General features: G+C 37.0%; 1 protein-coding gene across 2 annotated transcripts in view; it reads left to right on the top strand.

Moving 5' to 3' along the window:
- bves (blood vessel epicardial substance) overlaps window positions 1-12020 on the top strand; it is a 36543-nt gene extending 24523 nt beyond the window's left edge. Inside the window, exons 3-9 of one of the 2 annotated variants that reach the window (XM_051720640.1) lie at window positions 405-529; window positions 791-978; window positions 1111-1219; window positions 1354-1521; window positions 4716-4857; window positions 9827-9855; window positions 11125-11272. In XM_051720640.1, coding sequence (XP_051576600.1) covers window positions 405-529; window positions 791-978; window positions 1111-1219; window positions 1354-1521; window positions 4716-4857; window positions 9827-9849 — 755 coding nt within the window. In that variant the 3' untranslated portion in view covers window positions 9850-9855; window positions 11125-11272. Of the gene's footprint in view, window positions 1-404; window positions 530-790; window positions 979-1110; window positions 1220-1353; window positions 1522-4715; window positions 4858-9826; window positions 9856-11124 lie in introns of both variants that reach the window. The other variant, XM_051720639.1, reaches the window with a different exon arrangement.
- Window positions 12021-13251: the final 1231 nt, after the last annotated feature.

Here is a 13251-nt window from a genome sequence, read left to right as displayed (position 1 = left end):
GCCGGGATAATCATTATATTTCCTTTTTATCATGCTTTCAATAAAGACTGTTTACTTGTATTCTCCGCATCCTTGGGTCCTTCATTTATTACTCGTAACAATATCACTGTTGATATTTTAAAAGTCTAAATGGGTAAAGTCACTGTACAAAAATTTTTATATATATTTTAACACTGCAAAGTTTAATTTGGAATAAATGAAAATATTATAGTTCCTCACCTTAATTTTAAAATGAAAATTACAATTCATATGCAACCTTGTTTTGTGCTTTTGCAAGCCAAAATACTGAATAATAGCTTTGTAACAGAATATTAAAATTACAAAATTGGTCTTTTTGATGTTGTGCTGAAACACAACATCTCTCAGCTTTGCTGGTTTGAAACATCATCTTTATTGTATTTCAGGCTGCTCTCTGTTCATAGCATGGGCCACATTATACAGATGTACACTCGATGTAATGGTGTGGAATGTGGTTTTCCTTCTGGTGAACTTCATGCATTTTTTCTTCTTGCTTTATAAACGCAGACCGGTGAGTACAAGACTTTATCCAACACCAAGACGTAAAATGCTATATAATACTGATAGACCCTGGTTCTGTATTCATGGTTAAGAGATACTTAAACTGCATCAGAGGTACTAAATACCATAAATTATTGTGAGAAAATAGATGCTTCATTTCTATGTCTTTCCAGCTCATATCTCTCATTGTCTCTGATGTCTTCATGATTAGGGGTTATACAGAGAAATTTACTTAATTCAATATATGTCTGATTATGTTCTTTAATTTCAGATTAAGATTGACAGGGAGCTTAAATCAGTGTACAAGCGCATGTTTGAGCCCCTGCATGTACGAGAGGCTCTGTTTCAGAGGCTGACCGGCCAGTTCTGCACAATCCAAACCTTAAAGAAGGGCCAGGTGTATGCAGCAGAAGATAAGACCTCTGTGGATGAGCGACTTAGCATTCTTCTCAAAGGAAAGTATGTGCTTTACTTCACTTAGACTGTAAATTCTCTTTCTTGGTACCCTATTACAGTATATCTATATCTTTTTATACCCTGTATGTTGCATGACTATTGAATATGCTGACCAACTTTATGCATTTGACACAGGATGAGGGTATCTTACCGTGGTCATTTCTTGCATAATATTTACACCAACTCCTTCATCGACTCTCCAGAGTTCAGGTCAACTCAAATAAACAGAGGAGAAAGGTTCCAGGTAATGTGATAAAAATGTAAAGGGATAGTTCACCCAAAAATGAAAATGATGTCATGTATATACACCTTCATGTTGTGAGTACACTAGAATACATCTCAAATATAGTCATATGTATTTTGTAAATGAATGAACAGGTGACGATAACTGCTGAAGAGAACTGTAAGCTTCTGTGCTGGTCCAGAGAGCGTCTGACGTATTTCCTGGAATCAGATTCTTTTCTGAACGAGGTGTTCAAGTATCTCATCGGTAAAGACATCACCAACAAGCTTTACTCCCTCAATGATCCAACACTGAGTGACAAGGTTAGACAATATTCACTTTTCTCTGATACTAAATTGATTGGAAGACAATGAACAATTTACTGAAAAAAACACAACCATATGTAGCAAATGACACATTCATGGTCATATTTACAATGCTGTGATGTTGAACATCAAAATGTTCAATTACAACTGAATGTTTTTCTTGTTGTTTGTAGACTATTTTCCATTTCATTCAAGTGGCATGATGTTACTATGTGTGACAATCTCAAATTCTGGAGATATTCCAGATAACATCAAATCTTCCACATTATGAAATGACTTTAAGAAACAAGTCAAAGGAATAGTTCATCCAAAAATGATAATTCTCTCATCATTTACTCACCATCTCATTACATGCCATCTCAAACTCGTATGACTTTCTTATTTCAGCGAAACGTGGACAAAGATATTTTGAAGAATGTAAATCAATGGGTCCAAAACTTTAAAGCTCCAAAAAGGACATACTTTAAAGGCAACACAAAAGTAATCCATATGACTCGAGTGGTTTAATTCATGTCTTCTGATAGCTTTGTGTGAGAAATTTTGAAAATGCAGATGCGAGTTAAAATTGTAGTATTTTGAACTTGCCAGCAAACCCCACAGATACTACAGCTACGTTGTGTAGGGGAAAATAGAAAGGATGACTAGCTGGGAATCCTAACATAAAATACTGTTTTGCCAGTACTCAACATGGAAGTGATATGTATGAAAATATTGTAGATGTTTATATTTGTGAAAGGGGGAGCATTGCTCATCTTACCTTAGCATCCCTGGCGAGCACAAATGCTGACTCATGTGTCGGCTAGCCCCAGTGTCATGTGCAGTTCAAACGGGAGAATTAAAGTCCCAAAAGTAAATAGTCCTATCCATTCACAACAACAGAGAAAGGGGGAAGTGAGGAAAACAAATGTTTTTTTCCGAAGGTACTGTTCACACCTAGTTCAGAGCATCTATCACTATCACCACCTGTTGCTGTCACCACCGGATTGGCCTCTCACTTGGTCATAGTCCTGTCTCAAATAGGCACTTCCCCTTTTTATTATAGGGAATCACAAGTGATACAGCTGTACTCTCCCCAGTGGATGGAGTATGTATTGTGAAAGTGTAGTGTCTATCTGAGCACCTAATCTATTCCTAACAATAGTCACACTTTCAGTTTTTGCGAGACAATAGGTTGATGATAAACACTAGAAAATGAAACTGCTAATGGGATTGAATATCAAAGCATTACCATCTTGATGCTTCCCATGTGTTCAAAACAGCCAGATTTATTGTAAATTTTGGTTTGTTTCTAATCCAAAACCAATCGGATCACTTCAGAAGACATTAAATATACCACTCAAATTGGATGTCTTACTTTTATGCTGTCTTTGTTTCTTATGAAGCTTATAAGTTTTGGACCCTATTGGCTTGCATTGTATGGCAAAAAAAAAAAACAACAACAAAAAAACAAGAAGGTTAGGACTGTAACCCTTGTTCCCTGAAAGGAGGGAATGAGACGCTGCGTAATAGCTGACGCTATGGGTTTTTTTCCGCAGGCACAGACATTCTCTGAAAGTCTTTAAAATCATGGCAATTTAATTGGCAGATAGCGCTTTCGCTCAGCCCCCTTTGCATATGTCATCTGTCAGGTCCAGGGCTCAAACCCGAGTCTGCAGTGTCAATGGTGATAGCCTTAGAAGTGAGACACTGGAGAGGTGGTGGACCCAGAATGCAGAGACAGCACAAAGGCAATGATGACTTCAAAGTGTCTTAGTAGAGGACAAAAAAATCTCAATTCCAAGCTAAAAAAAACTCATAGAGAGCTATGAAAAATATCACAAAATATTTATCAAACAATTTTAAATAAGGAAATAGTACTTAACTTGGAGAGGGAAACAATAACCCTCCAAAAAGGAAGACAGTCCACACAAAAAAACACAGAAGAATAATGAACAGGGGCAAGAGTTACTCAGACACAGGATGCACAACATTGGAACCAAAGACTTAACTTAAACAAGCCAACTTAAATACACAGGATAAAATAAGACACAGGTGAAACAAATGACTATTTACAAGAATGGCGTGAAGAACACAAACAAAAAACCATCTAGTGGCCAAAATAAGGATTGAAAGTCCAAGTTTTGACAGTCATCGGAAGTATATACGGTGGTGTGCAGTGCTATCTGGTCAGAATATTCGACTGAAGGTTACAGAACGATACTCAGCCATCGCAGTGAAGATTCAGTAGCGCGCCAAGTGTACGCAGCATCTCATTCCCTCTTATCAGGGAATCAGGGTTATCAGGGCCTGGTCGGTGACATGTGCGAACGAGGTAGAGCACAAAGTGCTTTCTGCCAATTAAATTGGCATGAATTGAAAGAGTTTCAGAGATCGGTTATGCCTGTGGAGATAACTCAATAGCGTCAGCTATGACAAAGTGTCAAAATGACCAACTGAAAGGGAACCCTCGTACATCCTTCAAAATATCTTTGTTTGTGTTCTGCAGAAGAAAGAAAGTAATTCGAGTTTGAAACTACATGAGAATGAGTAAATGATAATTTTCATTTTTGGGTAAACTATTCCTTTAATCTTAATTAACAGCATTTACTTAAAAAATAATTTATTTCTCACCCCTCATTAAAAAAAAAGGCATCAGTCGCACTATTATATGAGAATAGCAAGATTTTAACATCAATGCGTAACAGTTATGAGATTGTTTTTATGAATGAAGTGCATCACATCGTAAAATTTTTATTTAGCAAACACACTAGTAAAGAGTTTGGTTATTCCACATTGTGCCACAAATGCTGTCGATTGTGCTTAAGTTGTATCAAATGGGAACATTCCTTTAAAACAAGTCCACCAGTAATGACTCAATATCAAACAAAATGTTTTGATGACTTCCTAACTGAAAATACCAGCTTACACCAGCATGAATTGATTTATGCTGGTTAGTGCTGGTTTGGTGCTTGGTCTAGCTGGTGGACCACCATGAATGCTCGTCAATCAGACCAGTGTTTCTGTTGAAGCTGGTTGAATAAATAAATCATGCTGGTTAATCTAGTTTAGAAGCTTTGTGGGGACACCAGCAACCAAATTAAAAACACAACAGTTGTCATTTTTTTACAAATGCTTTATCAACTAGAAAAACATGGTGAGAAAATGCTGATGTGCTAGAGATTGTGAGTGTAATTATGGTGCTTGAATCTCAGGCTGTGAAGAAGATGGACCGTCAGCCGAGCCTGTGCTCTCAGCTCTCTATGATGCAGATGAGGAACAGTATGGCCAGCACCAGTGACACTGATGATGTGCTCAATCAGATCCTGAGAGGCGGGTCGGCTGGGTCGTTGCACCGTAAGTCTCAGCAGATCTCTTTTTGAGCTATACATCTCTAACAGTGCTAAGCTGTATTTCTAGCACTAACCACAAGTCACTCAATACACCCTGATATCAGACTCTTTATAACCACAAATGCTGATCCAGACCAGAACACAATTCCCACCTGTCTCCATCTCTCCTAAGCTTTGTTTAAAGTCCCTGTGAATCGCCTTGACAAGTGCAGTGTTGATATATTCCCTATTGAAACAGGAAGTTGGATGGGACATATTGAAGGACTTGTTCACTTTTTTTTAAATAGCCAAAAGCCTTTAGTTTACGTAACAGCCATGAACATGATTTGCTACTTGCTATCACTAGTCAGAGTAAGGTGGCATTAGGTGGAGGTGAATTTTTTGTTCTAAAGAGCACTTGATCGGATACAATGAGTGTGCAGTATGAGTCATCAATGTTTTTGTAACGTATTTATTGAAGAAGGCAACTCAGCATGCATATTTCTGCTAAAAGTTAATTTTGTGACAGTTTAGGACTACACTAGATAGATGGTTTCAGGTGTTGGGGAAGTTACTTTGAAACTGACCACGTTTACATGCACTATAGAAAACGGTTTATTCCAGGGTTTTTGCAGAAACTGGCGTCCTGAAACATTATGTAAACAAGCACGCCAATTTCCTTACGCCACTTAAGGGATTAAGAGAAAGCGGTTTAACACACCAGGTTTTCTCCCAGAGAACGTGGCTTTTGTGGCCATGTAAACACATTAGCGACGTTCTGATGGGTGATTGAAGAGTGCATCATAGCATGGAGGCAAAAAGTCAACACAGCGGAAAGAATTCAACATTTCTGGTACTACAGTGGGAAAAACACATACACTATAAACGATACCCATTTATACACACCAATGTAAAATATCGACAGTCCCTTGCTTATATGCATGATGTACATTGAGGGAATGCCAGAGTTTTATGTAAGAGGGAAACCCCACTATTGCAGCGCAATTCCGCTGTAGGTCACGATACAAAGTTAAGAAAACAAACACAGCAACAACTCTGGATTATCTGCAAATAAAACTAAGCAACGGGGGAAAAAATAATGAAGTCTTCTTCAGATGCCATGTTTTTTACACAAGTGTCTCGGGGAAATTATGTTGCTGTGGAGATAGCTGCTTACTGACCGAGCCGCATGTATACAGGAGTAAAAAGTATGCCACTTATACAGTGCATGTAAATGGGAACGCTGCTTTTTCACAATAACCTGCTTTCTGGTGTCCATGTAAATGTAGTCAGTGTATCTTCCCAAACTACATTCTACTCATAATTTAAAGTAGTTAAACCACAATCAAGCTACTCTTTTTTTTTTTTTTTCTATTAAGTAGTTAACTACACTACATGCTTATAACAAAAATAAGCTAAATACATGAAGCATAAAAAACCTAAAGAATAAAATATTTTAGATATATAACATTTAGATGATATGACTGAATTCTGCAAGTTATGACCAAGACTGCAAGAAAGCAAGATTGCAGAATTAGGGTGACATTACCTTAATAATGGTTTTACTACATTAACCATAATTTAACTAGGGATGTGTGCTACGACTAATTTGACTGTCGTTTAAACAGAAGTTTTGTAACCGACTAGTCGACTAGTCTAAACAGAAACCAACCTTCAGAAAACAGTAAAAAAAAATTATGCGACCCATTTAAAGTACTTAATCTATTCCAAATCCAACACTAAATTCCACGGAAAAGGGGCATTTATCTGCGACGTGCTCGGCTTGAAATATGATCATTGTACATTAAATATAGAACATGACATGCATTCACTGAATCAACGTTAGCGAATATTTAACAGACATATTTATTGAAAACAATTGAATGAATAGTGCAGGATCAATGGAACAACCCTAAAAGCCTGTTCTAAACGGAAATCACCAAGTAAAAGTTACTTAACATATTAAAACAGTCAGGACATTGTTAAAAATAATTAACAGGTAAGCCAAATCTATGAGAGAAAAAATATGCCGAAAAGTTGTGCGTATTTCATGACGTGCAGTCGTGCATTAACCATTGATCTAATATGACAGCTGTTCAGTAAAGAACATTAACCAATAACAGTTACGATGTAAAAAAAATAGGCCTGTGATGTAGCCTGCAATAAACCTAATGTATTCTAAACTTGATGTGCACACAGAATAAAAGATAGTTTAACATGTTAAGCAGTCGGCACCTTGTTAAAAATGGCATACCTAGTCTACCTAGTCTAAAACAGTTATTTTCTAGGCTACTTACTCAAAAGCATAAATTTTTAATGAGTAAAATTAACACGTCAACATGAAACAAACTGTGAAAAACTGGACTTGACTCACCCCGCTCAGCGGAAAAATAACATCCAAGCATGCAGAGATGTAAAGAAGACTCAAATGTGAAAACATCCTTAGGGACTTTCAAACGTTTGGAAAGCCGATTCCCGCACCACCGAAGTGATTTCATAACTCCTTTGCTGAGTTTGCTTGTCTAGCGAGAGGACATTTTCCTGCACGTGCTGCGAGTGAGAGAGGGAAGAGAAAACACATGTGCAGCCTGAGGTGAAATTAAACTCTGTATCTGCTCCAGAAATCCTCTTTTTTTTAAATAATATTTGTATTATTAATTCTATTTAAAATATGTAACATTAATATGACAGTAATTTAAGTGCAAATATAAAGCCAAACGTAAATGTGTAAAAATTATTATCAGTTTAATGGGGGGAAATATTAACCGACTAGTAATTCCAGTGTCGACTAGCAGCATCAGAACCGTTTATTCGACTAGTCGACTAGTCTCGCACAACCCTAAATTTAACCATGGTATTTGTAGTAAAAACAGTCACCGCAAAATTAACCATGGTTACTACAGTATACACCGATGATCCAAAACATTATGACCACTCACAGGTGAAGCGATTAATATTGATAATTTCTTCGTGCTGAGTGACTCCAGTCAGGCTTCCTAAGCAACCAATTGGCCCGGTTGCTAGGGTGGGTAGAGTCACGTTGGGTTAACCTTCTCTGGTCACTATAATGTGGTTCTAGCTCTTGGTGGGGAGTTGTGCGTGGATGCCGCGGAGAATAGCGTGAAGCCTCCAGCATGCTAGGTCTCTGCGGTAACGCGCTCAACAAGCCACGTGATAAGATGTGTGGACTGACAGTCTCAGACGTGGAGGCAACTGAGATTCGTCCTCCGCCACCCAGATTGAGGCGAGCCACTACGCCACCACGAGGACTTAGAGCGCATTGGTAATTGGGCATTCCAAATTGGGGAGAAAATGGGAGAAAAAAAAATATTGATAATTTCTTAACAAGGCCAATGTGTGTGTAGACCAATGGTAAGCGAACAATCAGTTTTCGTAGTCATCGTGTTGAATGCAGGAGAAATGGGCAGGAGTAAAGACCTGAGCGACTTTGACAAGGGTTAAATTGTTATGGCCAGATGACTGGGTCAATGCATCTCTGAAACGGCAAGGCTTGTGGGGTGCTACCAACAGTGGTCCAAGGAGGCACAAACCACAAACTGGTGTCAGAGTGTTGGGCTCCCTAGGCTCATCGATGCGCAAGGGCAACGAAGGCTATCCCATCTGGTCCGAACAGACAGAAGGTCTACGGGGGGAATGTGTCACAGCACACAGTGCATCACACCCTGCTGCGTATAGGGCTGCATAGCGTTAGACCAGTCAGAGTGCCCATGATGACCCCTGTCCACCGTCGAAAGCACCTGCAATGGGCATGCGAGTGTTTGAACTGGACCTTGGAGCAGTGGAAGATGAGTCCTATTTTCTTTTACATCACATGGACAGCCATGTACGTGTGCACCGTTTACCTGGGGAAGTGATGGCACCAGGATGCACTGTGTGAAGACGACAAGCCAGTGGAGGGAGTGTGATGCACTGGACTATGTTCTGCTGGGAAACCCTCGGTCCTGGACAACAATTTGGCACGTGTCACCTACCTAAACATTGTTGCAGGCCAGGTACACCCCTTCATGGCAATGGTATTCCCTGATGGCAGTGGCCTCTTTCAGCAGGATAATGTGCCCTGCCACTCTGCACACATTGTTCGGAAATGGTTTGAGGAACATGATGAAGAGTTCAAGGTGTTAGCCTGGCCCCAGATCTCAATCCAAATGAGCATAGGTGCGATGTGCTGGATCAACAAATCCGATCCACGGCGGCTCCACCTCGCAACTTACAGGACTTGAAGGATCTGCTGCTAATGTGTTGGTACCACACCTTCAGGGGTCTTGTAGAGTCCATGCCACGACACGTCGTGTTGGCACGCTGAGGACCAACAGCATATTAGGCAGGTGGTCATAATGTTTTGTCTCATCAGTGTATTCCTACAGTAAAGCAATGGTTAATTTTCATAAGGGTTAAACAAAAAAGGGTGAGAACATTAAATTGAATAAAAATGTACACAAAAAATAAGTGAATGGTTTATTTTAACCAGTTCATTAGCTGTATATGAACTGTCCAAAAGAACCGATTCACTTACATGATTTGGTTTCCCAGCACTACATGAGAGAGAGAGGATGGGTAAGGTGAGCGTGTTTGATTACTCCGTCTGCTCCATTGCTACTTTTGAAATGTGACAAATGTAGTGTTTTGTGATGCTAATCATTGGAAAATGTAGCTTGCTGCTGGAAAAGCTACACTATTGTGAAAATAGCTGCGCTACTGTCATGAAACTGAAAAAAGTTAGTTGTAGTTGTAACTACTCAACTCAACATGAACTAAAAGCCATAAAACTTTGATTTTGATTTCATGGGGTCTTTAAATTCAAGTCATGTCATTTCTAATTTTCATTCCTTCTCATCTCCACTCTGCACTGCATCTGTTCCAGTGTGAGCTGCTAATAGACACTAAATTTGTGGTGTTGCTCAACACATTGGTTTGATTTAAAATTATTAATATCGGGTGTCAGCTAATGTTTTCTCCTCCTGTTCCTCCTCTAGCTGTGACCTCAGATCGGGCCTGATGGGGTGTAAGATGGTTTCTTTTATTCTCACTGTCTTTCTCTTCCCCAACCCCACCAAAATGACCCAATTATCATTTTAAACATAACCAGATTGTAGAATAACTTCCCTTTAGTGCTCAGACGTGACCTCTGATAACCAGGCTTGTTATGAAGTTAACCATTAACATCCAAACAACTGCATTTGATGAGTTTGCACAAGCCCATATTCATCCTCATATAAATTTCATCTAAATTCATCTTGTCAATATTTCAAAAACTGTTTTGACTCCAGTAAATGTAGCACATATTCTTCCTCCATTAAGAAACTCCATTAATAGACATCTAAAAATGTCTATTTGTACAGTGAATTAAAGCAGTGATTCCTAAAACAGGGGTTACAGTTATTAAATCTGATAAATAGATCATATCCCACTTTGATTTTTCATGAACACAAAAATGTTGTAAGGTTAAAACAAATCAACTCCAAAATATACCAATCTAGAATTTGCATAAAAAATGTTGGACTGTACTAATTGTCGCAATAAAATAATTTCTGTCAGGAACAAAACTCAAATGATTCCCAGCCCACACATTTTGAGTTCTTCTAATTTTTTATAACATGCACAGAGTGTATATAACAAAGTTGTAAGTTTATTGTTTGTGTGATTTTTTTTTTTTCATCACAGTATTACTGTGATGCTAATGTAGAATTGTAAAACAGTACAAAAAGTGAATGATTTCTGAAAACTACTTCTGTATCATCCATGCTGTGTAAATAGTTGTTTATAATGTTGATGTATTATAAAGTCTTTATTTGACCTTATAATACATTTTACACTACAAGTCAAATGTTTGTACACATTTGACTAAATGTGTGTTTTCTCATGATCTTAAAAACCTTTTGATCTAAAGTATTGTGCTTTAATGCTTGAAATTAGTTTTTCAGAAAAATATAAATTGTGCCTACATGCCAATTTATTCACAAGAAAATGTCCAAAAAAAATGTATTTATTTTTTAATGGATGAGTTGGAGCGGATAGTGAATGTAAATTAGCCAACAGGTGAACTACTTTGAAGTAGCTCAAATAAAAGAGCTTAGATTTTTTTTTTTTTTTTTTTACCATTTTTGCTTAATACATAATTCACATTCTTCCATTTGCTATGGCATATTCTATTATTCTAATATGGAAAATAGAATGAATAAAGAATGGATATTTGTGTAAAAACATTTGACTGGTAGTAGCACATACTGTTCTAATACAATGAAAGTTTTTTGACTGTGCCTGTTCTTTACAGAGAAAAATCCTCTGACAAAAGCATCCACGTCTATGAAGCCGATTGAAGAAGGAATGGAAGATGATGTTTTTGAACCTGAATCCCCCACCACCTCCCAGAACATTTCCAAAACCTCCAGAGAAGACATGTAAAGGATATATTTCATTACAAGCTTTACTGCAAGACTCTTGGGTTTTACTGAATGTCCTGGAAGACAGTGAAGAATGTCATATTAATTAGAAAAGGAAAAATATTTTGGTAACATTTACAGAAAGGTTCCATTCGCTAACATTAGTTAATGCATTAGGTATCATGAACTAACAATGAACAATATAATTTTTTACAGCATTTATTAATCTTTAATTTGAGTTAATAAAAATACAATTGTTCATTATAAGTTCATGTTAGTTCATAGTGCATTATCTATCTAATGTTAACATATACACTGGTGGCCAAAAGTTTGGAATAATGATCAGATTTTGCTGTTTCGGAAGGAAATTGGTACTTTAATTCACAAATGAGACAGATTTATTTTAACAAACATTTATCAGCATTTTGAAGAACTGAAAAATCTCTGACTGGATATTTATGTATTTGGAACAAGATTTAGATAATTTGGACTTTTGCCTTCACCATTAGATCATATAATGCTGTTTGTTTACAGATTTACACCATGACTTACTCCAAATTTGCTAACTATTTGATTCAATTAATTAAAATCTGTAGGACAACCTGAAAAATTAACCTTCTTCAAAACTTTTACCTGAAAGATGCAACTACAGTAACTGTGGTGGGACAAGCAAACTGCCATAGCTACACTTTTGAAAAACTGCAGTGGGGCCATGATTGTTACTTTTTGGTTATTTAAATTAACACATGACATGGTTGTAATATAAAATAAAGCAAATCAATGTCAAGCAGTGTTCTTAATACAATGTTGTTGTTGTGATATACAGTATACAGAACCTCTGAGTTTAGCCTCCTATCTATCTTAATTTTCCTCATTTCCTAAGTCATGTTTTCTTGTGTGAGACATTAACCATCCATATTATATCTAAGATAATTATAGTACAACACTTCATTTGTTTTCTGGATTACACACAGTATGTATAAGTGCATTTACTTTTGTCATGTAAAGAATTGAATGAAGATGGAGTCATGTAGGCTGAACAGTTTCTAAGTAATGAAGCGATTTATTGAATGTCCAGTTTGTTTGAAGCATTTCCATTGAATCTTTTTTTTTTTTTTTTTTTTTTTGGTGATAATGCAGTTGTCATATTGAACTTGGTAATTATTGTGTGTTTGAAGTCATACAGATACTTGAAAGCACTTTTTTAAATAAAAGTTTGGCACTACAGAAACAGCACTGCTTCATTCTAACAATACATAACTGTGCTCAACATTATCGCGGATTTGGGCTTATTAGTGCTAGTCCCCATATAAAGTACGAGCCACCACTAATCACAGCTGTCGGATATCCTCATCTACTGTTCAAACCTCACTCTACAATAGATGTGTCCAAAACAAATGCTGATGCACAGCATAATTCAACATAAACATCATTAATTTTCTTCATATCTTTAAAATTCAGATCCATCTTCCAATAGCTACATAAGAGTTCACTTCAGCTATGGTTGCTAAGTGATCCAATATGGTGGGCCTAATTTGTGATTTTGTTTTTAAGTCACATCTGTTTTCTTATAATGAATCAATCAGTCCAATCTCTACCAAATAACAAGAGCAATATAATACAGCTGCCCAAAAATCAGTAAGGCCTGTTATGCCAAACGTGTCAACTTGTTTTTATGAGATACATTTTAGATCAGAAAATTCTATATCAGCAAAACATTTATCACAATATTTAAATACATTTAATTGTCAAACACCAACATACACACAGTCACATTTCTTACTTTGTTTATATGAAAACTACAAATTACCTCAACTATGAAACTCCCTTTATTCAACATGAACATTAAGTCTGCCATGTACTTATAGATCTTAAAGGAACACTCAGTAAAAGAGTTTTTCTCCTGAAGAAATGAATAGTAATTTTGAAACATAGGTATAAATCATGAGCACTTACATGAGATCAAGACTCCATTCATATCAGTATAAAAGCAGTTTTATTCTGCATGAAGAGGGTCC

The sequence above is a fragment of the Myxocyprinus asiaticus genome, chromosome 16 (assembly GCF_019703515.2).
Source record: "Myxocyprinus asiaticus isolate MX2 ecotype Aquarium Trade chromosome 16, UBuf_Myxa_2, whole genome shotgun sequence".
Lineage (NCBI taxonomy): Eukaryota > Metazoa > Chordata > Actinopteri > Cypriniformes > Catostomidae > Myxocyprinus > Myxocyprinus asiaticus.
This window is presented reverse-complemented; position numbering and strand designations above follow the sequence as displayed.